Consider the following 27,912-nt stretch of genomic DNA (forward strand, 5'->3'; position numbering starts at 1 on the left):
TGGTTCGTGGGATAACCACCAATTTCAAATATCCATTTGCCTACTTCCCATCCGGATACAACAACGCCGAAGATTTATTTTCTATAATTTGGGATGCAGTTGAACATTTGTAAGCAGTTGGATTTATTATTCTTGCAATTGTATGTGATAAGGCTACCTGCAAACCAAAAATTTATCAAAATATGTACTGAAAGTAACTGAAGACTGAACAATCACCAAGTAGGCTTTCAAACTGAAAACCCATATAATAATGGAGACCCTCTTAATTTTGTATCCGACATTTGCCACAAATGAAAAAACAAGAAGATGGTACTTTAAAACCAATTAGGCTGATAATAAAAGGGCGGAAAATTTATGTCTACCCTAACTCATTCAGCTGCTGGAGAGTGAAACTTGCAACACAAGTAATGACCTCTAGTGTTGCTAATGCAATGGAAGTGCTAGACGGTGATGAAGCCTCTGAGACTGTCAAATTTCTGCGTTACTTCGATACATTTTTCGATATTTTGAATGTATCAAATGTTTCAGCATGTATTCAAAAAATAATACCAACTTTGGCACCTTTTACAATCAAAGATGATTTGCGATTAAAGGTATAAAATTGATGAATAATGTTTAGCAGTATAACAATTTTGTTTCACACTAGTGGTTGGTAGATGACTTCCTTGCCTATTTGGACGAGTGGGAAGAAGAAGTCAATCAACTAGATCTGGTTCCAACCCAACAGTCGATCAGTATGGCCAAGGAACTAAAAGGATAAAACTTGTGAAATCTTTATTGAAAAAAGTAACTAATGGTAACTGCACTGCCACAAAAACAAAGACTCGAGAGAAGAAAAGCTGCCCGTGATGCTTTTGAAGATCGTCCTCAAAATATTTAAATCATTTAAAATATGCCGGCTTCCTGCAAATTTTTTACATTAAACATCTCTTTAAAGCATCCTTATTTTTGGTAGTTTTTTGTGTTAAAACTTTGCGTTCTTGGCATATGCCACTGCGATTTAAGGAATCTCTTTTTATTGCCTGAAATTTATTCTTCACACTTCTGGTTAACCCTTTTAAGTGACAATAAATGAGAATCGTAAAACACTTCCTCTTTGCAGCATTTAAATTTTCCTAATCCTCACCCCACAGATTATCCCAAGTTTGGTTAACATATAAATCATTTCCTAAAAATTTTTTTTGGCTTTCTTTAATAATAATAATAATAATAATAATAAAAGGCTTTTTTTATTGGATAACTCTTTCAGTGAAACTGATTTACAAAGAGGTCCAAAATTAATTTAAAACACATTATAGGGACACTTGATAATATTTCTTTCGTATAATTGACGTAGGGTTAACCACTTTATTTGTTCTCTTGTCTCAGTAGCTGAGCTCCGTTTCTTTTTTTTTGCAACAAAGTGGGTGCCATTATTATGAGCTACTTGCAGCCTTCGGAGATGAGATATATTTGCCGAGTTATAAAAAATTTCCCCATAGGTGAAGATTGGTAAAATCAGTGTTTGATATAACAGGTTTAGAACAACTGTATCCAGAGATGCGTCTAGTGGCCTTAAAATACAAAGTCTACTGTTGGTGTTTTTGATAATATGCTCGATGTACAGTTTCCAAAAGAGCTTGTCATCTATAGTGACACCAAGATATGTTCGACCCTCTTGATCTCTGTATCTTCAATTTTGTAATGATTTACCAGCCGGGCAAAATACCATGAACTCCGTTTTTTCCTCGTTAAGTATTAATTTTATATTTTAATTTTCTTCATTTAAATTGAAGTGGTCCTCTGCATTAATAAAATTTCTAATGACATCACAAATATGCTTAAAAGATTTGATAGCTTCGGTTGAAAGAATAAGTAGTCCTCCCTTATCTTGTATACCACTCCATTCATGAAAATCTTTCGTTGCTTTGGATTTTTTTACAAGGCAATTTTCCCAAAATGTCTGACAATTATAGAGGCCAATTAATTGGTTAACAGGGTATCCCGACATTTGATATATAGCTTGTAGCTCTTTAGTTCCTTCATCCTTCAGGCTTAGTTTTATCGTCTTAGGCACGACTAAATCTGCTTCTTTTTCAAGATAGTTCACATTAATTTCATTAAATAAACGGTTAGAAAATATTGATGTTACAATGTGCTGATCCTTATCTTCTAGAGCCTTAAATGGTGGCATATTTGAGAAAGATTTCTTAAATTCTGAACGAAAATCAGCATTGTTAATTAGTTTGTGCCTTTTGGTGGAAAATTTCTCTTTGTCCAGCAATCCTGTTTTTTCATCAGCAACGGCAGACAGAAAGTCAATAGCTTCAACTGTTATTTTAATACTTTTAGATTTCCTTATTTCTTGCAATGCATCCTATCGAAAAGATTTGAATAATTAAACCAAAAGGAATAATTCATTCTGTTTCCAGAAAAATTATGCCCTTGGCAGAGTCTGCTCCTCAGTCCTAACATGGCTTGTAACAATCTGTAATTAAGAACATAGGTACCATTAGAACAATTACCTATTATTTTTAATACTTACGATCACTGGTTTTGGTCTGCCAACAAAAGTAACCTTATACAATTCGGAAGCATTAGCAAGTATTATATTTAGATAGTCAATTAAAATTCTTTATTGAAACCAATACCTAAAAAGAAATAATCGTGCAAAGGCTTAAATAAGCATTGTAACTTTTGAAATATTTAGTTATCATTTTTAATTACCTGTATCGATTTTCCTCCGCTGCACTTTAGTAATCTTTTTAACTATTCTAATTTTGCAATAGGTATGATCATTTTGATGCATAATCACAGTTACGCTTTAATTTCAGTGAAAAATAAACAAGTGAACCTAATATTTACATGAGGATACCATTTCGTTATTATTTTTGAGATACCTTTCTTCGCATGCCTGTAGAGGGGGCCATACAGTGTTTCAATTTGGTCAAGTGCTAATAATAATAATAAAAAGGTTTTATTGGATATTCCAGTTCAGATCATATAGAGATCTGGTTTACAATGGAGTCCGATATTAAATTAAAATTAAAACAATAATCAAAATAGTCGTATTACATGTCATTAGTTCTAATTAAGTCAAATATTTAATATGATACTATATTGCCTTTTTGAACTGCCTTTTTAAAAGTCGCTCGATGACTTGGGCCTAAGGTGGTGCCTTGGGTATTAGCCTAGCTGATTATTATTATTAATTAATTTGTTTAATTATTCTTGGTAAAGAGTTCCATAAGCAGATGCCACGGACTTTTACACTTTTAACCATAATACTGGATTCCTTATGATTTAATACAAGGTTATATTGGCATGAGCGTGTAGTATATATATTTTCAAACATTTTAAGAACATAGTCAGGCATAGAATTTTTATGTATTTTAAACATGAAAATATTATATATTTTTGTTTTATCGTTAGCCAACCTAGTTCATTTAACTTGCAAAGTGTTTCCCCCTTTAAAAAATCACCCCCTTTCTCCCCACAGTGGGAGTGTTGGCCGTCAGAGAAGATTTTTGAACCACTGAAATAACCACTCCTTGTCTAATCCTTCTTGATTTGGTTTAATTTAATCTTTAGCCTCAAAACTCCAGTCTTTGGTAGTTAAGTTAGTGACGAACATTTGATTTTAGATTTTCTTAATTACCAAACAAATAAATAACGATAAGAATTAATATGTTTAGTCCTAAATCTAGTTATGTTCGAGATAAAACTTACTGCACCTAGATTTTGGTTGAATTTTGTATTTTTATTCAAAATTTCTGTCATTTGTTGATAAGCTAGTGACGACAAAAATCTTTTTTTTACATTTTCTTACGGTTGAGTTAATTTTCTAAAGCCCCTAGACAAATAATGTGTCTACCCAGGTAGCAAAATGTGGTTAAAAAACCGTTTTAAAACCGTTGATAAATAGTAGGAAATCAAACGTTATAATAACGTAGATCATGTCCGGTGATTTATACTATAAAAAAACCGTTGGAAATACGTTTAGTTAACGTTAGAATTTTTCTAATAGAAACGTTACTTGTGCAACGTAAATAAAACGTTATACAAAAAACCGTTTATTAAACGTTCAATAAACTACCATAAAACGTTTTCCTAACGTTAGTACTCTAATTGAAACCAACTGTAAATCAACGTATTTTAGGCGTTAAAATAACGTCGTTCTTATATTAGAATGTATGCCTTTTACATACTAATTAAAGCAGGCGTGATCTCCGAAATAGCTCAATTTTTATTTAATGTATCTCTCACATAAAAATTTATTGATAGCCATAAAAATATAAACAGACACTGGAAAAAATTTAAGTTAAGAAAAGATAGAACTGTCCTTTTTATAAAATTTTTGGGTTACAATGCAATATGAACTACTAAAACATATCAGTTAATTAGATCAACACAAATCACTTTTTTGGACAATAAAAAATTGGATCTACTTAAAACTTGAATATACGTTATTTAAAAATACTTGAATCGTATTTCCAATAATCGAGAATATTTGAAACTAAACATTTAATTAACGAATTTTAAATATTAATTTCGATGTATACAGCGAATATAATATCTCACTTGTTTCTAAAATATCACAAATTGCTTTTGGCGGAAAATATACACGCTATTTATTGCAATACTTAATCTAAAATCTCCATCAGTTTGGTCAAACATCTTAAAAAAGTTTATTCTTACTTGTCGTTACTTCCTAAATATTTAAGACTTCTTCAAATTAATCCCTATTTTGAAAAGCATAAACATATGGTACTACAAAATCTATTTCATTATTGAAGGTATACAAATCACCCTAACTCAATGACAACAGAAAACAAAATTCTAAATATAACAATAATGACATTCCTCAAAATTATTTAGTACTATATAACTAAGCAATATAAATTTGTCTATCAATATAAACAGAAACTGCAGATGAAGATTGATTTTTATTTATCACAGCTGACTATTACAAAACTTTTTCATTGTGAATTTGTGATGGCCTATAGTATTTAAGATTAGCAGTAAATATAGCCCTAATGAAAATAATCCCATATTTTAGGGTTAAGAAAAATGTAGAATGTTTCCAAATTTCAACTCTCAACATCGAATTAAAAAGCATTATTTCTAATTTTTTTACCTAAAATAACTGAATGCAAACATGAACTAATGTAGAGACATCAATTTGAGAATGGAATTATATTTTCCCCCAGACTTTGAAATTATTACTTTAAATACAGACTGCGGTATTTTGCTCACCCGCTGTATCGCATACTAAGAATCATGTAATCAGAGCTAAATATTTGAATTTTTTATCACAACTCTCTACTGCTAAACTTTTAAATTAATAATATGAATTTCTGGTGACCTATAGTATTAGAGATAAGCAGTAAATATAGCTCTAATGAAAATAATCCCATATTTTAAGGTTAAAGGCAAGTTCCGGGATAGTTAACTTTTGGTCTTAAAACAATGGCACACGCCTAAAATTCAAAATAAAATTTGTTATACGAAACAACAAATAATTGTAATTAACTTAGAAGCATTTAATTAATTATTATGTGCGCCGCCATAACCCCCTGTATTTCGGTTTCCCCTCAAAGTTTTTGGACCGTGTCCTAATTGGCTGCTGTAGCAAGGCCAACTTCGTTGACGGGCTGTTCGGGCGAACAGCGCCTCATCGAAATTGGCTGTAGTATTCAATGAAATCAGTAGATAATCCGGGCACCGGCTTCAACAACATCATAATGCCAGTTTGTATAATAAAAGGGTGTAAAATTTTCTCTGCAAAATTTGGGGTTTCTTTATATAGAGTTCCTAATTTTTTAAAAAACCCCGAACTCGCGCAAAAATGGCTTCAGTTCGCGGAAGAACATGTAAGAGCTCCGTATTTTGGGTCACCGTCTGCGTCTAAGCCTTTGCCACCCAGCAGTAACCTAAGGGTTTGTGAAAATCATTTTACTAGTGATTGCATAGAAATCAGAGGCACTGGTCCTAAAAAAAGTAAACATCTCAAAATTGGTTCAATTCCAACATTAAATCTTCCTGAATTGATTGAACAGACCACTGAAGAAACTTCTGAAGTTTAATTAAAACTTCAAACTCAATGCGATAGTTTATCAACTGAGTTTAGCCATTCAAAAGTAATTGGTTCTCAAGTTGAAAAGGTTCATGCTGGAATTAATGCAATACCCATTACAAGGTCTATTTTCGTACAAACTATCTCTGATGTGATGGTTGAGACTGATAAAATTAGTGTTGGAACTGATACATGTACTGAAGAAAGTATCAAATTGGAATTGGCTACTCTCAAAGATAAATTAGTCACTTTGGCTGTGAAAGATCATTCTTATGCTACAAAATCAATTCACACATTTAGTCCAAGTCGTACGATAACAACGCCAATGGTTTTTACCTCTACTCCATTGAAAAATGTACGTGGTGCGCATTATAATCAATCACCCTTTTCTCTTGGTGAAATTTCTGAACAGTCGGAGCAGGATAATTTTGCCTATTCTAATGACTCATTATATGCGCCTAGTTTGGACTCTCCCTCTGTTATGGAATCAGACATATCTTTGCAAACAAATTTACTCCAGGAGAAAAAATACATTATCTTTGAAAGTCAACTTGACAAATTGTTATGTCGTTTGCGATGCCACGAAAGTAGTTGCTCAAGCCCAATTGATATTTCAGGATGTTCGAAAAGCGAGAACGAGGGAACACAATTGAGTATTAAATTAATTTGTACAGGTGGTCACAAGAGTGTTTGGAAATCTCAACCAGTCTTAGGTAGAATGCCTGCCGGAAATTTGCTTCTAGCTTCTAGCATTTTACTTTCGGGGTCAACTTTCCACAGAATAAATTCTATTTTTCAATTTATGGGCTTGAAGTGCATTGCCAAAAGTGTTTATTATGATATACAACGAAATATGGTAATTCCTGAAATAAAAGCAGCCTGGAGAAAAGAACAAACTAGTGTTATAGCAGATTTAAAGCAAATGTCAGAAAAGAAGGTCGCTGTTGATGGTCGTTTTGACTCGGTAGGTCATAGCGCAAAGTACTGTAGTGTAACTTTCATGGATCAAGACTCAAACAAATGTGTGCATTTTGAAATCGTGAACAAGTCGGAAGTTAACTACAAATCTACTAATATGGAGTTGGAAGGAGTTAAAAGAGGCTTAAAAAAGTTGGATGAATTTGGAGTCAAAATTAGTCAATTAACAAGTGATCGCCATATTCAAGTTAGGAAATTTATCAGAGAAAATTATACTGAGATTAATCATCAATTTGATGTTTGGCATCTATCTAAGAACATAAGAACGAAACTGAAATTAATTGCTCGAAAGAAATCAAATCCGGAGCTAGAGCCATGGGTGAAATCGTTGAGTCGTCATTTGTGGTATTGTTCAGAACACTGTAACCAGAATGTTGATGTATTAATAGATATGTGGAAATCAATTTGCTTTCACATCACTAACGTACATACTTTTCCCAACCTTCCTCACTATCAATCTTGCATGCATGAAGATTTATCACAAGATGCGGCTAGGAAAAAAAAATGGCTTAAGGCTGACACACCTAGTCATGATGCACTTGTAAACATTGTTCTGAACAAAAATCTACTAAAAGACCTTAAACAAGTAAATGCATTCTCACATACATCAACTTTGGAGTCATATCACAGTTTAATGCTAAAGTATTGTCCTAAACAGAAAGAGTTTGACAGTGACGTCATGGAAGCTAGAACCATGCTGACTGCATTAGACCACAATTTTAACATCAGCCGAAAATTTTATTTTGAAAAAGAAGAGCATTTAGATGCACAGAAACAATGCAAAGAAGAATTTGATTTTTATTTCTCCAAAGCTACCGGTGAATGGCACGCTAGGCCGCTTAAAGAGCCTAAAACATATGGTTTCATATATACTATCCTAGAAAACATTATGAACAGAAAATTGATGGACGAAGAGGATATTCCTCTAGTAGATTTGCCAAAAATAAGGAAAAAAACTAATATGGCTCCAATTCCTTGTCCTGATAAGACCGAGTTAATCGCTGCAGCTAAAAAGCGTAGATTTGTTTAGAGAGATTACCATATTTCAAAACTTGGCATTTTTAATGTAGTTTTATTTAAAATATTTTCAGAGAGCCATAGTTGCCCCTAATAAAAAAAAGTTTATAGGAACCATAAAAATAAAAATCATTTTTTTATATTTATCACTTTAATTGATAATTCTGTTTAATAATAACTATTACTAACATTAAAGGCACACTATCCAGTGCATTTTTGCCAATAAATATTTCTAGTGTGTCGCAACGCAGCAGTGGCGCCACCTGGATTAAAAACAGAAAGCTCATCTTCGATTTTTTTTAAATGCCCTTGACAGTGTGCCTTTAATGACTTTGTTTAAAGAGTTTGTTAAAATAAACCATCCATATCATATTTCTCAAACAGATTTGTCCCTTTATTTTTTTGACTAAATATTAAGGTATAATCACAAATTTATTGATCACTTAGATCTTTTTTACCTAAAAACATTTCTCACCTAGGTCTGTTTTTAGTATTTCTCAAATTTTTTTAACAAATAAAAAATTACTAATTTTTGGACCAAAGGTTAATGAATTACTAGTAAAATTATTGAGGCACTTGTCAATATCACTAAAAACAATAAACATTATGGAACAAAATTAACTTGGTTTTTAATTTTAACTGAGTTTGTTAAAATAAACCATTTATCTCGTATTTTTCACACAGATCTGTTAAATTATTTTTGACTAAAAATTAAGTTATATCACAAATTTGTTTCTCACTTAGATCTGTTTCACCTACAAACATTTCTCATTTAAGTCTGTTTTGACTAAGCTTTTCTAAAAATTATTTTAACAGAAATAAAAAATTACTATTTTTGGCTCTAAATATGACAAAAATAACCAAACATTTAAAGGTTAATGAATTACTAGCAAGATAATTGAGGAACTTGATAATATCACTGAAAAACCGTTAGGGAACAAATTTAACTTGAATTTTAAAACTAACTTTTGAGTAAAATATTTACCCTTACTAATATGGATCAAATGGTAAAAGATCTTAATCAATTATTCTAGGTTAAGAGCCTAAACTGTTCAACTTCAGTCCCAGGCTTGTAACTTTTATAATCATTCACGTTAGCTTCGGGATAATTCTTTCTTACATTGAGAATTACGCAGACTGGCAAAACACGTCTAACATTTCTTCCAAGTTTGTCGTAAACTAGATGAGTGCAGCTCCTATATGCAGTATATCGATAAGTACGATTGGCTAACACAGCTGGGGCACGTGGAAGTCTCCTAGAATGTAAATAACTTGTATAAAATGCCCTTAAAATTCGCACTCTAGTACCGCACAAGACTTGATAATCTTCCTGTTGAGTAATGCATTGACAAGGATGATCAGTGTTTTCATTTAACAATTGAAGAATGTTATCAATTTGTTGGCAGCAAATGAACCCAGCTCTTATGTCTCGCTCATTCAAAAATTTCTTCAATATTAGTGTTTTTTCTTCATTGGTACCAAGGCCTAACCAGTCTGGAACACAATTTCCACAAGAACAGTTCTCAATCATTTCCTCGATATTTATATCGCCTAAATTTTCATCACCACGGCTTTGTTCTACCCTCTCTAACTCTCTTAGCTCTTCTTCAGTGTATTCTGGTTCAACGTCAAAAGGATTAATTCGTGGCATTTTATATTTACATGAAAACTTGAAAAGACGATTAGGGAAAACTAATTTCCTACAATCGTGAAAAAGAGACGAACGAAAGCAGCCAATCCCAGCCTTGCGTCCCCTTATCCAATAAACATCCTGTCCAGTCGTTTCACGGAGAAGCCTATCGCTTAGGCGTCTACTCTTCAAGTTTAAAGTTAATTATTTAATGATAGCAATTAAACTAATTGCAATAAAAATATATTAAAAGTTTTATTTTGCATTTTAAGTCTATGCCATTGTTTTAAGACCAAAAGTTAACTATCCCGGAACTTGCCTTTAAGAAAAATGTAGAATTTTTAAAAATTTCAACTCTCAACATTGAATTAAAAAGCATTATTTCTAATTTTTTTTCCTAAAATCACTTAATGCAAACATTGTGAACTAATGTAGAGACATCAATTTGGGAATGGAATTATATTTTCTCCCAGAATTTAAAATTTTCACATTAAATACACTGGTATTTTGCTCACCCGCTGTATCGCATACCAAGAATCATGTAATCAGAGCTAAATATTTGAATTTTTTGTCACAACTGTCTATTGCTAAACTTTTTAATTAATAATATGAATTTGTGATGGCCTATATTTTTCAAGATTAGCAGTAAATATAGCCCTGGTAATAATAATTCATTTTTAAGATTTAGAAAAATGTAGTTTTTCTCAATATCAATACTCAACATTCAAATCAAAAGTATCATTTCTAAGTTTTAAACTTATTGGAAACAAATTGAACCTAAGTTAATTTATTGCACACAATGTGAACCGATTTATAGCTTGGAATAAATTAATAAAATCATAGTTTTTAAAAAAAGTTTGTTAATGTAAATGAGATTTTGGAAAGTGATAGAAAGGCTTAACTGCTGGGTCATGATAATCAATTATTAAATACCAAGCGATCATGTCAAATGACATTTAGTAAATATCTATTAATGTTTTATAAGCTTATCATTAACTTGATAATATATTTAATACTTATAATTACCATATTCATTCAAATTACAGCACTATCTATTGATTGTTTAAAACCGACCGTGCTAAAGGCATGCCTAATGGCGCGATACTTTTACCACTGCAGCACTGCCTATAATACAAATGCGTAGGTACTGCTTTTACTTTCACTTTAGATAATCTCTACCTGGGCAGAGCCACAGCCGACTTCGATTGGTCGCATGTATAGGGAGTTGTTAGTCCACGTGCGCGTGGCATGAAGGGCTTGCCACCACACTCCTACGCGCATTACAATTGTAGCATCTAGAATCCCGTTTCGGGGTACAAAAGTGTTCAATCACTTTCTATACCCGACAATAAAATTAATTATTATAACACATCACTTGAGCTATGCTTGAGCTAGGGGATGAAATGAATTTTTTTCTATAGATGGATAAATTACGAATAGGCAACTTAATTCGGGTGAAAATATGGTAAATGACAAATTGTAAGACTAAAAATAAGTTTTAGAGGTTTTGCTGTAGTATTTTTAACAACGATATACTAAAGTATTAAGTCAAATTTGAAACTTAATCCTTGAATTAGACTCTATAAGAACGTTTATATGGTTATTTATCCTTAATGAAAAAATAGTTTTTAACAAAACCAAAAAGAAACGTTATATTTTCGTCTAAAAATAAACTGAGACGAAATTTATTAAAAACAACGTTATTTTAACGTTAAGAAGTTTATTGTAAAATTTGGTTCGAAACAGTTAAATTTATAAACTACAATTCAACGTTAGTAGAACGTTGAAAAAATAACTCATAACGATATTGCAACGTTGCTTTGCTACCTGGGTAGTCCTAAATATCCTTCTGTTCAAGATGAAATTAAGTTCACCTGGATTTTGGAATAATTTGATACTTTATCTCCTAATTTCTGTCCTTGTTTGATAAGTTGCTACGAAAAAACCTTTTTTTTTTAGATTTACTTAAATAGAGTGAAGTTAATTTTCTTTAGCCTCAAACAAATGAAAGGATAATAATTAATATGTCTAGTCCTAAATATCATCCTGTTAAAGAAAAAACTAACTGGATTTTGGATTAATTTGGTATTTTCACATAAAATCCCTGTCATTGGGTTGATAAGCTAGTGATGAAACAAAATTTTTATATTCCCATATGAAAAAAAAACAATGAAATACTACTCCAATTGGAGGTTGATAATGGTTCTAATTGGAGCTATATAGTGCACTATATAGCTCCAATTAGAACCATTATCAACCTCCAATTGGAGTAGTATTTCATTGTTTTTTTTTCATGGTTTCAATTGGTGTTATATCGGTGTGCTAATTGGTACTTATGTGGCCTTTAAATTTATTTGAAATGGTATATTGAATAATGAAATAACACAATACAATTTTAGTTTGGTAAAATGCTTTAAAATTCATTTACATCCATTTTAAAATAAAAAGTTATTAATTGTTCAGTTCCTTTATCATTTCATCTCAAATCAGCAATTTTCCTACCCAACTGCATGGTTACTTGGTCAACCGTCAAATGTTGTGCTGCTTCATCTCCTCCCTTTCTTTTTACAAAGTAGCAGACACAATCTAAAAGTACCATAATATGAAATGTAATTTATAAGAATTATAATCACAACCTAAAAAGGTGCAGGGGAACTTGTAGAAGCATAAACAACACAATATACCTTAAAACAAAATAGTTAGAAAATTTGCTAAGGTTTCCGTGACATAGAAGACAAATCATTCTGGGTAAAGCGGAAATACAGGCCATTGACTTAATCGGAATTTAGGGGAAAAGTCTTTCAGTCCCTAAACTGCAAAAGTGAAAAAACAATTAGAAGCTTACTTGAAATAATAGGAATGCTACCAATTATTTTGCGACTAAATGTGGTAAAAGTTGATTTTTAATATAAAACTAAGGTAGCCTACGACAAGTTTATATTTCAAAATTTAGCTTGTTTATAACTTAACTATTTACATAATGCAACCTTTTTAGGAAAATCGTCGTTTGATGATTGATAAGAAATATGCCTAGCCCTTGCTCAAAGATATTAATTCATCAAGGCGGGGGAAGATGGCGACAAAATGCGAGTCCTGGCCTTTCCTGGCGTGAATAAAATCTGAGAGAGGGGGGTTACGTATGGGGGAAAGAAAAAGAAAAAAAGTGGGGGAGATTCGAATTCAGAATGGAAACCCTTGGTCGTTAATCAATCACAAAATCTTTATTTAACACTCGTAGAGAAACATCAGTATTGTAGCCAGAAATTCGGGGGGGGGGGTTTGGTAGAATTGCAATATGTATTGTAGCTAAAATGACGACATTGCCATATACATAGCTATCTATGGTTGCTGCTTTATTCATGGACTCTCAGAGGGACAATGGTCCTCATTTCATTAGGTGTGCCCTATAGAAGATATCATCGAGCGAGTGAGGCTAAAATACCTACATATGATGTTTGCATATACCATGGAAAATAATCTTTTAACGAAAACATTTTTATTTTAAGATATAATACAATAGAATGGTTTAAATAATACAAGTATTATAACCTTGTAACCGGCTTCTATCCTTTTTTACAAATATTTAAATTGGATAACCGAAGCCTACGGTTACACTTATATTTTTGTTGTTAATTGGGAACCAAATGGATATTAGGCCTATCGCAATTCCAACAAGGAAAAATAAAAGGGATCGGACCAGAACTAGTAAGTTGAATAATTGATAATTTAATAATATCTCAGACTTACAAGATAGTCAAGCCCGTTGGCTTCCAGGCTCTTGTAACGCACCGACATTCTTTCTTTTCAACTTAAACAAAATTAATTATTGATTCTCTCGATGATCCTTCCTTCCTCTGTCTCCTACACACATCTCGACTCGGGAACAATCGTCCCGGCGTTTTTAAACAAGGTGTAAAAAATGAGATCTTACGTCATGTGACGTAAGGGCTACTAGGAAGTTGTTTCTCAGCAACGGAGCCGGCGTCATCGGGCGGATGGCGCCAGATCGGTTGCAACCTTATTTAAAAAAGGACGCGTCGTTTCAGATAATCATATTTAATTTATCAACAATTTAAGCAAATTTTAATTTTCTATTTTGTTTTGCATATTCGTCAAGAACTTCATCGGCTGTTAGTGATATTTCCCTATGGATAGCAAGAACCGCCAGTCCATATAAACGGTTCTAAGACATTGTATTTCTTAAATAGGTCTTTAAGCGACGTAATGTTGAGAAGCTTCTCTCCACGCTACAGGATGTAACTGGAAGCGTTACAAGAATTTTAAGAAGTGTATAGATATTTTTAAATAACATTTGATTGCATTTTCCAAGAGCTTCTAAGCCTTCTGTAGACTTGATCTGAGTAAAGTTTAACTAATTATTTTATTTGTTCAGCTAATGTACTAGTGAAATTTACTGGGAGAAGACTTTGAAACCCTTTCATGATTGATTTATGAGTTAGAAATCTTTCGTTCATTTGCTGTAGAAAATAGTCTAAAAATGGAATGAAAATTGAGACTGAAATATTCTTCATCAGATTCGCAATTTACATTGCACCTGTGCGTTTGTCATTTTGAAATTCGAGGTCTTTTTATTTCAAAATTCATATTTTTTGAATTTTTCTCAAGCTCGAGGAATATTTTGTGAAATTCAAATGCTGCGTTTTCTCTAATAGTTTGGACTTTATCGCAAATCCCTCTGTATGTGATTAACTGCACTAGATAAATCAATACCTTGTAATAAACTCTTTTCAAACTATATTAAATTACGAAACAATAGAGCGTTTACACGTCTTATATTTAAATTTAGGGAAGACGCCTTGGTGATAATATAAACAGTTTATTCATTCATACCCTTTTTCCTTTCACTGAGCTATTCTTCGTCTATGACTACTAGTAATTCTCCGTTTCTGCTAGTCCCTTTATCTAGCTAGGGGGCTCTTATATTTAATAGCGCCCCCTATATCCCCCCCCTTAAAAACGAAGAATAGCTTTGTCTATACAAATCTAAATTGTTACAAAATATTGTTATTAATTATTTTCTTTTTTTGTTGAGTTATACAAAATTATAAAATAAGGATTTAGCAATTTGCTTTTAAATGTCTTTACTTGACTGCGTCAACGTCTCACGTGGTAAGGATATGGCAGGGCATGGCTACTTCGTTGCGCTTGCGTCCTTGGTACCCGTCTTTCGGCAGTACAGCACCTCACCGGATGGTTATGCCCACACCTGAAGCAACGACCCTGGAAACGACGATGAATGTAACGGGTCTCTTGAACGGGACGACGAGCACTTCTTGAGTGAGACCTGCGACGAACTTCTTCCGAATACCTCCTGGACTTGGTTGGAGCAGTTGGTGTTGAAAAACGAACCTGTCTCAGGTCTTGGCGAGGCAGGCTCAAAAAAAGTCTACGAACCGTACCACTGGGCTGACGTTTTTGTTGGACTGGTCGGGTTTCGTGAAAGTATATGCTGCTTCGCTGGTCTGAAATTGAATATCGTTCATTAACTCGAACTCTGAAGTGGAATCCAGAAGTATAACATGATCGTCTATTTTAATGGATATTCCTGTTTTGGTGGTAACCCGTTTTTCGCCAAACGATGCCATATTTCTGTTCAAACTTTTCGCTGTCCACATCGGTTTCTTGTTCCCGATTTCTAGGAAGTTGGTAATAAATTTATCTCGAAATTATTGGAAACGGTAATTCTGGGCGAAACTGTCCTTCCACGATAATTTCTTCCTCTCCCAAAAAGAATATTGCAGGGTGCAGCTGCAATAATAATATTGTTAATGATGGTTTTTATTTCGCACTCCTTGACGTCTCCTGATTCGGAGTTGCGCCGGGTACGGATTCGGGTCTAAAACAGAACATGTCAGTAGTTAGATTAAGTAACAACCCAAGACCCGTTAACGGCTCCCACATTCTTTCCAGTCCCTTTTTAGACCGGATCTGTTTCTTTAACGGATTAGGGGCGTAATAATAAACAACCCTTAGTATTACTATTAGGCTTGGGTTTTCTGATTACTATTTCCCTTATCTATCCAGCTTCCAACGGGGCTAAGTAGATAGATGGTGTTTCGTTGGTGGTCTCCTCTGCAGTAGCGGCGCTAAGGTTTTTTCATGGGTGGGCTAAATATTTTGTGGCCCCTAAGAATTTTGTGGCCCTTACCATTTTAGTTACCCCTTATAATTTGGTGGCAGCTGTGGCTTGCCCTACAATATGTCTTTATACATAATTAAAAATTTGAAAATAAGTATAAATTGCACCTTTCTCTTTTTTTTACTAAACTCGTCAACAACCAACAAAGGATTGTCTCTTAACCTATTAGATAATAACAACAGTCTGATCTAAATTGCGGGGAGTGTTTCGCCAACAGCCGCTAATGGGACCCCTCATATGGGGGTGGACACGGGGAAACATCTGCGTCAAGCATATCCCTCGATATTAGGTTACACATCACCCAGACCCGGCATATGTTAAAGAAAGAATCTTAAAGATGAGCGGGCAGACCCCCCAATCCTCTTAGAAGAAATCGTTTTTGTGAAAACAGAACCAAATGTTTATTAATAAAAAATATATTTATTATTATTATTATTATTATATATAAAAAAGTAAGTAAAAATATTTTTAAAGTATTTGAAGAGAGAAAAACGATGAATGATAGCGATGAATTCCTGGGCAATTAACCTGGTCAAGCCTTCTAACTCGGGCCTCTCTTGAATAAAGTCCCGAGCCTGGTGGTATAGCTCGGCTGTTAGACTGAATATATATTTAAAAACACAAATTAGTCGTTTGTTACGGACATTTTAGAATAAACGTTTATTACCCCGCAATTAAGCACTGCATACAAGAACCAGGTTGAAGAGGTAGTCTTGGACAGAATTGAGGTCTTTTTAAAGTTAAGGGGAAAAAAGGTTTAAATATATATATATACGAATACCGAAAAAATAAAATATTTAAACTTTTACAGTTGATAACGGAACGGTTGATTTTCCCGGTAATATGGCGGGTTCCTGTGCCCAGGATAATGGCGCTGATGATGGTGGTGATGGTGGTTGGGGTCTGACATTGGTGGGCTACGAATAACGTTTTTTAGATATTTTTTTCGTACAAACGGGCCATATAAATTCAAAAATGGATTAAAAATAAGTACTGAACTCGTCGTACCCAGCCGTTCAGGTATTTCCTCGACGGAAGGAGCCGGTGAAGGAGTCGCGGGGATAGGAGAAGGAGAACGTGGAGAGTACATGTTTCGAGTGTTGATAGTATTAATGAAATGAGGCACTGATCATGGGTAGACTGAGCTGTTGGGGTTTGTATAAGTTTTTTTCCAAGGAGGGCGTTCTTAATATTGAGAAAACCATTCCCACAAGCTTAAGACATTTTTTTTGCCTTATGTAGCCATGTTTTTCGGTCTTGACGGCGTTAGGATGTTGATATCCAATTTCATTTGACAGATGTTGGCAGATGCTGACCAAGATCACCTCCTCTTAACGTAATTTGAAGAAAAAAGTCAAGCACTTGGAGGATTATTAGAATAGGCGTTTATTATACGGAATATAGTTGCGATGGTAAAGTTAAATGAGGGCCGTAGTATTTTGGAAAACCATTTTCCCACGGAAAAGTTGTTTACGAAACATTATTTAGTCAAGATGTTCTTCGAGTAACTTCCCCCCGACATTTGCTTATATACAAGCCTAAAACCAAAATTATTTAAGTTCATTGGAAAGGACAAAATTCCTATGGGGCCCCCGCGAGTCAGTGGGGAAATCATTCCCACGATAAAATTGTCGAGGGAAATAGTATCAAGACACTATTTACACTGTCTCTTGTGCTAGCCTAAAAAAATCATAAGTATCTAGTTTCAAAAACGTAATGCGAAAAAACATACATAGGCCTAACTAAAATGACTCATAAAATATAGGCAAGAATGACACGTGCTATATTTCATACGCCATATGTGATTTTCTTTTGAGAATTTGCATTAACAGCCCTAAGACGCTTTTGGGGATAAAAAGGCCAGTCAAGATCATGGTAACTATCACTTGGAAACTAGAGTTCCAAGAGTCTTAAACTTTTCTAATTTGATCCTGAAAAAAAGTACTAGAATGTCGGCAGAACAGCTCTTAGCAGATTTGAGATACTTTATTCGGATTCGCCCCGTGAGTTTATTTTTTTTGTACAATTTTTATTTTAATCTGGCGTCTTAAACTCGTTGTTACGACGATTTGACCAATTGCGTACCGAACTGTGTTACCGATAGTAATTTAGTTAAAACGTTTAGATAAATAATTGAGTACCTCGGCCAGATCCCTCTAACACCTTTTAAATGCAATAATCGTAGCGAGTTAAATAATTTAATTCAAAATACCCATCATCTGACCTTGCACCTGAATTGTCTGCATGAACAAATTGTTCTCCTTGATAATCGGGGGCGGGGATCTATTTATCAATTTTCTACTCAGGGTGCTTACCCCTCTTCCTACATATATAAATGGTCTAATTATCCTAGCCTTATATTAAAAGGTCTCTCGCGGGATATCCGAGAAATATATCAATAAATTTGAGCGACTCCATTGCGTTCGTTAAGATCGAGGGGGATTTTATTCACTTCTGGTAACACACAACGGATACTAATATTAATAAAATACACTAGCGGGGGAAAGAGTGATCAACCGATAAACTAATGTGCCTTTATTCTGAATCCTGCCGACTGCGCCATTATGCAACCTTTTTAGGAAATCGTCATCCAATTGATGGACAGAAATATTCCTAGCCCTTGCTCAAAGATATTAATTCACTAAGGCGGGGAAAAATGATGATATAATGCGAGTCGTTGCCTTATCGTGGAGTGAATTAAATCTGAGAGAGGGGGTTACATACGGGGAAAAGAGAAAGCTTTATGATGGAAATTTTCTACTCATCATTTTTTTTCGGTGTCCTCCGCTACGTTGTCGTCTCTTCGTTTATGGGTTTTCTCGTTCCTCGGTTTACGTAAGATGGCCGACACACGCACTTCACAGAACGGGACGTCTTTGGGGGCTGTTTGTCAACGCGTATTCATAATTTACACTTACTCTATTTCTCTTTATTTACTCGACTACGGTATGGCGGCCGGATTGCGGGTTTCTTCCTATATTCTTTTATTTACAAGCGGAGGGGGGCATAGGTACTTCGTGTTTCGGTCTGAAATGTCCGGCTTGGCGAAGGAATCGGTCTCGGTCATCTGGTTTTCTTCTCTCGGAATGGCTAGAAATTGGGTGATCAACAGGTGATTGGAGGGTGTTGAGGGAATTACGCTTCCCAGACTTATTACTGCTTGGACTATGCTCTTCCGGTCGGAATGTCCTAGGTGAGGGTTGTTTTGGTCATGAGGGGCTGCTTTGAGGGTTAATTAATATCTAAGCGCGATTTCATCGCACATTATTTTATATTTTTCTCCACATGGTCTTTCTCTCGCCCGAGAAACAGAGTTCTCCGGGTAATGAAGGCGGACTTCCTTCCTGGTACAAGTTGAGCTCTTGGTTTTGTTCCGGGGATTTTAGGGCGGGGTTGAAAATGAAAAGTAATTGGTGGCTTCCCATTTTATGAGTCATTGGTGCACCCAAGACTCGTGCCCTGTCATGGGATGTATGACGTTGTCCGACCCGACAAGGAAGATCAGAGAAGGAATGGAAATGTCAGCACGCGTAGAGTTTTGAGCGAAATTCCAAACTCCCACAAACGGGAGAGAAGGGGGGGACGACAATATCTTGGTAAAGTTTTGTCACGTGAGACTAGAGTTATCGTAATAGTCAGGTAGCGCCCTCTCGTGAATATAAAATTACTGCTAAAGCGCGAAACTCGAGTCAGAGGCTTGGTTTGGTCTTTGTGAGAACTATTTTTTTTGTTTAAATTTATAAAATAATGTAAGATTAAAATGGGAAAATATTGCATATACAGATCATGCAAAAGTTATCAAATGTCGAAGGAGTCTTGCTCTCAGGGTGTGTTATTTTTCCCCATTCCAAAACCAAAATGTAATTATGAAAAATGTCTACGTTGGGTAAATGCAATTAATCGAGATGATGTAAGGACAACTAATCTAAAATCACATCATTATGTACGTTCCATACATTTTATTAATGGCAAAGGTCCAACCCGAGAACATCCCGAGGGGCTGATCACTCCGCGTAATCGGTGTACAGAGCCGTACCTTTGACTGTACTAATGGGATTACGCGTAATCTTTGAAGTCCCTGCCTTTGGCAGTGGTAATCTAAGCGTAATCCGGTGTACAGATTTTCTAAGAGTGGTTATCCCCTCGGAACATCCAGATGTTAACCTATAGCCTTCAATAACACTGGATCACAGCTATCACTATTGCTACTCTGATGATGCTAATAACAAATGTATAGAAAGATCAGAAGCAAATTTACCTGCGACACTAGAGAATCAAATTATAATAACTTCAAACTCAGAGTTATTTGTGAAATCAAAACCAGATTTAGCGGTAATTCAAGAGCCCAAGGGAGTAAAGGTGGACCATGCTTGCAACTTACCATCACAGCATAATTCGGTTGTATTTCCTGAAATTGAATTGGTGGAAAACATTGAAATATCTACTGAAGTTATGGGAAGCATTGGAGCTTCAAGTGTATTGCAAACCCACATACATCCTCTTAGAAGAGTTGCCAGTGATTTTTTGTTTCATTGTGCGAATAATTATGATACATGCGAATGGTCAGTTGATGTAGTTCAAGAATATCAAATTGTTTCATCTATTCCAAAACTTTTAAGTTTAGAAAATTTCTAGTAATAACCTAGTAACCCTTGAAGTATTACCATCTTTAAAATCCACCGTTAAATTTTGTGACGATCCAATCGCACTCGACCACATTCTATATTCTACTAGCTCTATTGATTTCAACAAAGAAATTTTGTCTCTGGAAGATTTAATGCTGGTTCTATATGAAATTGAAAATTGGAGAACCTATTACGGAATTCAAGGAGAGTTATGCGGTAGTTTTCGAGACAAATATTTAAAATCTGCAAATTTCTGCCTAGTTAGTCAGTCTCTTAGATCAGAAAAATGTCAAAAGATGTTCATGGGTGTTTCGGCAAGGATTTGCAAGGCTTGTCAACTAACCAAAAAAAATTTGCTTAGTCGTAAAAAAAAGGAAAATCAAAGAAATATGTTGCCTGCCAAAAGAAATACCAATATCCGCTACTTGTCGCACGATCAAATTAAGGGAAAAGTAGCTATTCTAAACAAGAAAAATTTGGCACTGAGAAAGCGGATCAAATTAATAGAACCTAAAGTTAAGAAGAGCTTTAAGAATGATGCTTTTTTTATGACTGAAGAAGAGAGCGATGATTTTGGAAAGATAATTGCTAAAAATCCCTTTGAAAGTAAGACAGTTTTTCAAAAACTTTTAATGCGTGAACAACTGAAAATCTTGACCCCAAAAAAAAGTAGACCAAAGAAATGGCACCAGGCAATAATTCAGTGGTGTCTATCTATAAAAGCAAAATCTTCTAGCACATATGAAGCTATGAGACAAGCAGTTGCCCTACCGTCCCAGCGAACTCTGTTTAATTATTCGGTCGATTTAAACACCAAAAGTGGTTTTAATGATGCGACTTTAATTGAAATGAGACAGAAGATAGACATTGAAAAGTTGGAAGAACACCAGAAGTATTTTACTTTAGTCATAGATGAAATGCAAGTCAAGCAGGACTTAATATTTAATAGCAGTACGGGGGAATTAATTGGAGCAACGGACCTAAACACATTCAGAAATAAGATCAGCGAATTGGAAAACCAAATTAAAGGTTCTAATAAAGACAATCAAATCAACCTAGTAACTCATATTCTTCAACTAATGGTTTGTGGAATAACCACTAATTTCAAATATGCCTATGCATATTTTCCATCCGGAAATAACCACGCTCAAGATTTATTTTCTATAATGTGGGAAGGAATAGAAAATTTACAAGCTGCTGGATTTTTTATACTCGCTGTCGTGTGTGATAAAGCTAGTTCCAATCAGAAACTAATAAAATTATGTACAGAAATGGAACAAAGATTAAACAATGATAGAGTAGGTTTCCGAAGTAAGAACCCATATGGTAATGGAGAACCACTCTATTTTGTATCTGACGTATGCCACAACATAAAAACAGCAAAAACAGGTCTAAGCAACAGCGGCAAGATAAAAAAATTGAAAGACGGGACAATTACAAAAATTAGAGAATTAAAGCAAAATGGATAATTCCTACTGTGGAAGCACGTTGAGAAAACCTACGAAATATATTCTTGTTCAATGCTGCGGCTATCTCCAAAATTGTCTTACAATCATGTCAACCCTAACGCCTTCAGCTGCATGAGAGTAAAACTTGCCACTCAAGTATTGAGCAGCAGTGTTGCTAATGCAATGGAAGTGTTAATTGGAGAGGAGGCTTCTGAGACCGTAAAATTTTTGCGATACTTTGATAAATTTTTTGACATTTTAAATGTTTCAAATGTCTCATCTTGCATTTTTAAGAGGAAACCCGCCCTGGCACGTTTCAAGAGCAAAGGCGATTGGAGATTTAAGGTATTTAAGCATATTCACATATATTTTCACCACCTTATTTCAATACCTCCCTATTATTTCCTATATTTTTTTCTATAATTTAACCGTTTTTCCTTCATTGTATTGTTTTTTTTAAATTTGATCTTGATTTCTAGCCAAACAATGAAACAGGGGTTTTTAATTTAGACCCCCATTGGGCCTACCTTTGATTCTACTAAATTACACACCATTATCAACAAATTTCTGGAAAAACCATTCTAATTTTTTACTTTTCAGTGGTTAGTTGAAGACTTCCTTGGCTATTTGGATGAATGGGAGGAGGAAGTTAATCAAATAGAAGTAGAAGATAATTTTGATAAACAAAAATGCTTCTTAGCAAAGAAACATTGGAGGGTCTTAGAATCACTGGTACGTATACAATAATTTGATGTTGACAGTTGAAAGAAACCAAGTTAAATTTATATTTATTTTACTTTTAGTTTTTTCGACCATTGAAATTATCAAGTTTCTATTAGAAAAGGGAGCACCCTTTGTTCTGACTTCTCGACTAAACCAAGACCCCTTAGAAAACAATTTTGGTAAACAGAGAGGATCCTGTGGTTCGGGTGAAAATCCAACCGTAAATCAGTATGGCCAAGGAACCAAAAGAATAAAACTGATGAAATCTTTATTGAAACGTGTAACAAATGGTAATTGCACTGCCACAAAAACCAAAAGATTGCAAAGAAGAAAAGCAGCTCGCGATGCTTTTCAGGTTTAACCCTGCAATGTTTAAAAATGTTTTAAAATAAACATCGCTTTAAACCATCGGTATTATTGGTTTTCTGTTTCATCTCTTTCGGGGCAAGGAAGACCTCTTTGGGGGTCTGGGTTATCACTTTAGGGGTTTGGGTTATTACTTTGGGCTTCTGGGTTATCACTTTAAGTTCTTTACGAATTCCACTGCTGTTTAGGCAATCCCTTTTTAAAGATTGGAATGTATTTTTAACACACCGTGTTAAACTTATCAAATGATAATTTATTAGTATTTTGAAAATCTTTTGCTTAGCAGCATTTGAATTTTCCTTTTGTTCTCCCCATAAATTATCCAAAGATTGATTTACAAATAAATCGTCTTGTAATGCATTTAAAATACAGTCATTTCTTCTTTCATTTTCTTTGAAGGGATCATTTGGATTTATAAAAGTTCTAATTACTGACAAATTTTTGCGAATAATTTAAATGCGTCAATTGATAGATATAATAATGCTCCTCTGTCTTGTTTAATACTCCATTCATGGAACTCTTCATTAGCTTCCGACTTTTTAATAAGCCAACTACCCCAAAAAGTTGGACATTCATACAATCCAACTAATTGGTTCATTGCATATTCAGCCATATGGTGAATTGTCTTCAAGTCTTTTCTTTTCTCGTCCTCTAGGCTTAATTTTATAGATTTAGATTTGTCTTTAGGTGTCAGTTGCGGCTGGACAATATTTGCTTCATTTTCAAGGTAATTGGAAAGTATTTCATTGAAAAGACGATTGGATAATATAGCAGTTACAAGGTTCTGATCTTTGGGTTGAAGAGCTTTAAAAGGCGCTATATTCGTGAAAGACTTCTTTAATTCTAAACTGAAATTTATGTTGGTCACAAGCTCGTGCCTATTTTTGACGAATGTTTCTTTATCTAAAAGCCCAGTCTTTCTTGAAAAAACAGACAGATAATCGATTGTGTCATCAGTTATTGTCATAATTTTGGTTTCCTTTATAGTTTGCAACGTATCCTAAAAATTAAAATATAACGATGAAATTTAAACTTTAGATAATTAATATCATTTTGTTTATAAAATTAATTACAATGATGTTTTTGGTCTCCCCACATAAGTAACTTTATGCAATTCTGAAGAATTAGCAAGAATGGTAGTTAAATTTTTAACTAAAAATTCCTTGTTGAAAGCAATACCTAAAAAACAAACAATTGCTTGAAAAAAATATTCTACTAAATATTTCAATAATATTCCCATACCTTTATCATATTTTTTTCGTTGAGCCTTAGTAACCTTTTTAACATTTGAAGCTTTAAAATAGTTATGATCCTCTAAATTCATTTTATATAAGTTAAGTCACGTGTTAGGTTAAAGCCGCTAAAGAATGAAAAAATTCGTGGAGTGTTCTAAGGAATTTCGAAAATATCCGCCATATCGTTCCTATTTGGTTCTAGAGAGGGCGCCAAGTAGTGAGTCTGGTTTTTCACATGACCAGAGTTTACCAAGAAACCCCCTTTTCTCCCGTAGTGGGAGTTGTAGCTCACGGTACAGGAAACGATTTCGCTCAACATTTCCATTCCTTCTCTGATCTTCCTTGGACCCGCGAAAGGTCCCTTGGGGTTGGTTCCACGTGATTGCGGGGGAGAAGGTGCCAGGAATTCAAAAGGTTATCTTTATTTTGTTGTTAAGCGAAAATGTCCAGGCACACTTTCGACCTATGACCTGGCCTTGGAAAACGTGTGCTTTTTGTTGGATCCGCGTTATCTGTTAATGGGCTTAATACCCACTAACATGACACTGGTTCTATGGGATCGCTGTGAGTTGAGGGGAAAATTTCTGAGAAAAACTTGGGTGGGGTCGGCTTGGAAAGTATTGTACCTCGGTAATAAAAGGAGGAAAAAGACGCCAATTATCTCCATATTTCGAGGCTCTTCATTTTAAGATTGCTGAAGGCAGGGATTTAGTTTCTAATTTATATTAGGTACACTGTTTAATTAATTATCTTAATTTTATATTTTAAAGCGGGGTTGATTAAGTTCTATGAGATTTATAAACTATATCTAATTTGTATGTAGCATTCAAAAGTTGTTTAGGTTTTTAGTTTAACATTAATTTTAATTATATTTAACTCTGTAATTAGTTTTATTAGATAGGTCTTTGTATTCTTAGAAATCTGTCAATATAGAGGGTCAAGAGTGCCGGGGAAAATGTAATAACAAAAGTCATTTAAACCCAGATGTTTAGTTACCCAACTAGGTGTTCTAGTACAGGTTCAATGGGGAATTCTTTCTATTATTTGTTCGTAGCGCCATCTACTCAAGGTTATCAGCCCACTCCTTGAACGTCAATAAATAGGCAGCGTTATTTAAGGTAATTTGGATTCGTCGATACCTTAATATCGACCCAGCCACCGAAAACATCCTCTGTACATCGGCGCTGGCCACTGGAATGCTTAGTATTCTTTTGGCCAATTCCGCCAAAACTGGATATTCTTTGGAGTAGCTGCTTCAAAACTGAAGTACGTCAGTTTCCAACGGTTGAATCCGCTCCTCCACATACCTGGCCACTTCGCTATTTAAGGAGCTATTTTTGTCAACTGCAGCAGTTGCTTGTTCAGAGGCACGGTTCTCCCTCACACGGGACCACATTCCACCCTTGCATGTCGGCTGGTCCTCCTCCACAGGTTCAGGTAATCGGGCGGCAAACTCCGATAGATGCCTGATGGCATCCTCCTTAAGCGAACGGAAGATTTCTCCTTCCTCCCTCGTCCGCAACCCATTTCCGATTGGAAAAGATGCTGTAAAATTAAATAACTAATTTTGTTCCTAGGATTCGGAAGAAAAATTATTTTGAAGGTATATTACAAAAAGTTTCGAACTAGGGCTGAGCTGCAGCTTTGGGTATAGTTACCATGTTATTTCTTGAGCAGACGAGGCTTTTTTAAATTTCTCATTCAAAATAAGCCAATAGCTTAACCGAATAGGTGTGACGAACGGCGACTCTGGAGACGAAGCGACCGTGGGTCGAAGGGAGTTGTGTCGCTCCTCGGAGTGTATTGGTCGTTTCTTTTTCTCTCCGCCCGGGGGCGTTGTAGTCGCCAGAGTCCCCGTTTATCTCGGCGTCATCTCCCCCAGGTATTGGGAATATATATGATTTTTCGGGCAGAGATTTTTGTGAGCAGACACGAATCAAGCGTGAGCGGCGGATATTGTTTTTTCCACCTAGGTCAAAATGTACTTTTGGAGGATAAAATATACTTTTCTTTAAAAGCTGAGCAGCGCGCGCCATCTGTTAGTTTTATTAACCAAAAGCGTAGGAAATTTGAAAACGTTATTACTAAAAACAGCGGGAAGTTTCAAAACGTTTCTAGTTTTTTAACTTTTTTATTGCTATAATATAAGAACAAACTTTAATAACGCAGATGTTCCTAGGTAGAACTCAAATGTTACAATACACAAGATAAGATGATGGACGCGAAAATTGCAAATACAAGAAATGGGTCGAAACAAAACTGATAATATTTTGGACTTAACACTTTTTTGTAATTTTTCAAAAACTGGTTTACAGGAAACCACTAAAGACATTTTCCATGAATTATTATAAAGTAATAACATATATAAAAGATTAGTTTTGAGTTTCAATTATAGACCTCGAAAACAAGCAAAGCATAGTGGCAAATATTCCCTGAGTATGACATTTAAAAAAATCTGGGAACTTCAAATATCCACAATACAAAAAAGAATTTAAATTATTAGGTTTCAGAAATTTTTTCATAATTAAATTATCACTTGGTGGACCCTTTACCTACCAACTCTTTCGTTAAGAGAAGGGAATTGCATCTTTTTCTGCTAATAAATTATGGTGGTCTGTTTTAATTTAAATTTGATAATATTCTTTCCACGTTTGCGCTCGAATGAGGTAAGCATATTATTGCTTTCGCAAAACTAAAAAGTGTTGGAAACATTTAATTTCCCAACGAGTTTTTGGTTTTCCCCACTTCAGACCAAAATTCCTCTTAAGAGGCATTAGAATTTCCCTGGTTTTTTAAAATGTCAAAATCCGGCAGCATTAGAGAAATAGGCCTGGCCATAGATAAGAGAATTATAGATCTGTTTTATAGATATTATAGAGCGATTTTTAAAGACCCACCGAATTTATAGATACTTAACCTCGCTTTTTTTGCCTCCGGCGTTTTTACGGAGCTTCGCTTACCACCCATCGTTTTATGGATACTCACAATGACCGTTCAAGCCGCTGACTCTGCGCTCCAGGAGTCCCCCTCTTTTTCCCGACAATAGCAAGCCAAGAATGTTACTCGCTCCCTCGCTCTTTTTTGTAGGAATAAGCCTCTTTCACGACGCGCGTTCAATTGCCTAATATTAGATAAGTTGAATAACAAGACATATTTTTTTTTCATTTAATTTTCATTTTGATAATACACCAGACTAGGTAACTGCGTAAAACACAAGAAGAACACAGTTATACGCTTGAAAGGCAGATGTGAGGTTACGCCTCTCAATTAGATTAGTATAATCGGTTATAATCCCGATTGGATTTGAATAACAACGGAATTTACGCATTACGTCCGGAAATATATCAGAATCTCCTTGGCCGAAATGGATCTCTTCCAAAATCTTCGCTGTCAGGGTACCCGACAACTCGTTGAACGTGAAGTTTGAGAACTTCGAACATGGCTTCAATACAGGGCCTTTCTTTTTCAATTTCAGTCAAATGTTTGTCGACGGCATGGATACATAGATTTAAAGCTAGGATACCAGATTCGCCAAGTTGGAATTCCTCTTTTTTCCCGAAACTTTTATACGCCAAAAGAGTAACGTTTCCTTTACTAGCTAAAAGTTCAAAAGTACGCCCCCCAATTTTGGCGAGTTCGAGACTAAATTTATTTTTTTCAACTTCTCTGGTATGT

At 34.7% G+C, this 27,912-nt stretch overlaps 1 protein-coding gene and 1 long non-coding RNA gene across 2 annotated transcripts; one reads left to right on the top strand and one right to left on the bottom strand.

Moving 5' to 3' along the window:
* The first annotated feature begins 291 nt into the window (after positions 1 to 291).
* LOC149926339 (uncharacterized) lies at positions 292 to 925 on the top strand. The gene is made up of 2 exons (XR_016474122.1): positions 292 to 593; positions 647 to 925. It is a non-coding gene; the product is annotated as an uncharacterized LOC149926339 (long non-coding RNA).
* An 8,155-nt stretch (positions 926 to 9,080) lies between these two features.
* Positions 9,081 to 9,978, bottom strand: LOC149926340 (uncharacterized). Its single transcript, XM_090157677.1, has 2 exons — positions 9,364 to 9,978; positions 9,081 to 9,306 (listed from the first exon to the last, which is right to left on the bottom strand). The coding sequence occupies exons 1-2, from the start codon at positions 9,699 to 9,701 to the stop codon at positions 9,081 to 9,083; spliced, it is 564 nt and encodes a 187-aa protein (XP_090013803.1). The 5' UTR covers positions 9,702 to 9,978.
* Between the last annotated feature and the right edge of the window lie 17,934 nt (positions 9,979 to 27,912).

The sequence above is a fragment of the Leiobunum rupestre genome, chromosome 9 (genome assembly GCF_980474605.1).
Source record: "Leiobunum rupestre chromosome 9, qqLeiRupe1.1.hap1, whole genome shotgun sequence".
Taxonomy (NCBI): domain Eukaryota; kingdom Metazoa; phylum Arthropoda; class Arachnida; order Opiliones; family Sclerosomatidae; genus Leiobunum; species Leiobunum rupestre.

Coding starts and splice junctions, on each gene's coding strand:
- LOC149926340 (XM_090157677.1), bottom strand. CDS start 9,701: ATGCCACGAATTAATCCTTTTGACGTTGAACCAGAATACACTGAAGAA. Junction 9,307..9,363: donor CAGGAAGATTATCAAGTCTT/GTGCGGTACTAG, acceptor TTTACATTCTAG/GAGACTTCCACGTGCCCCAG.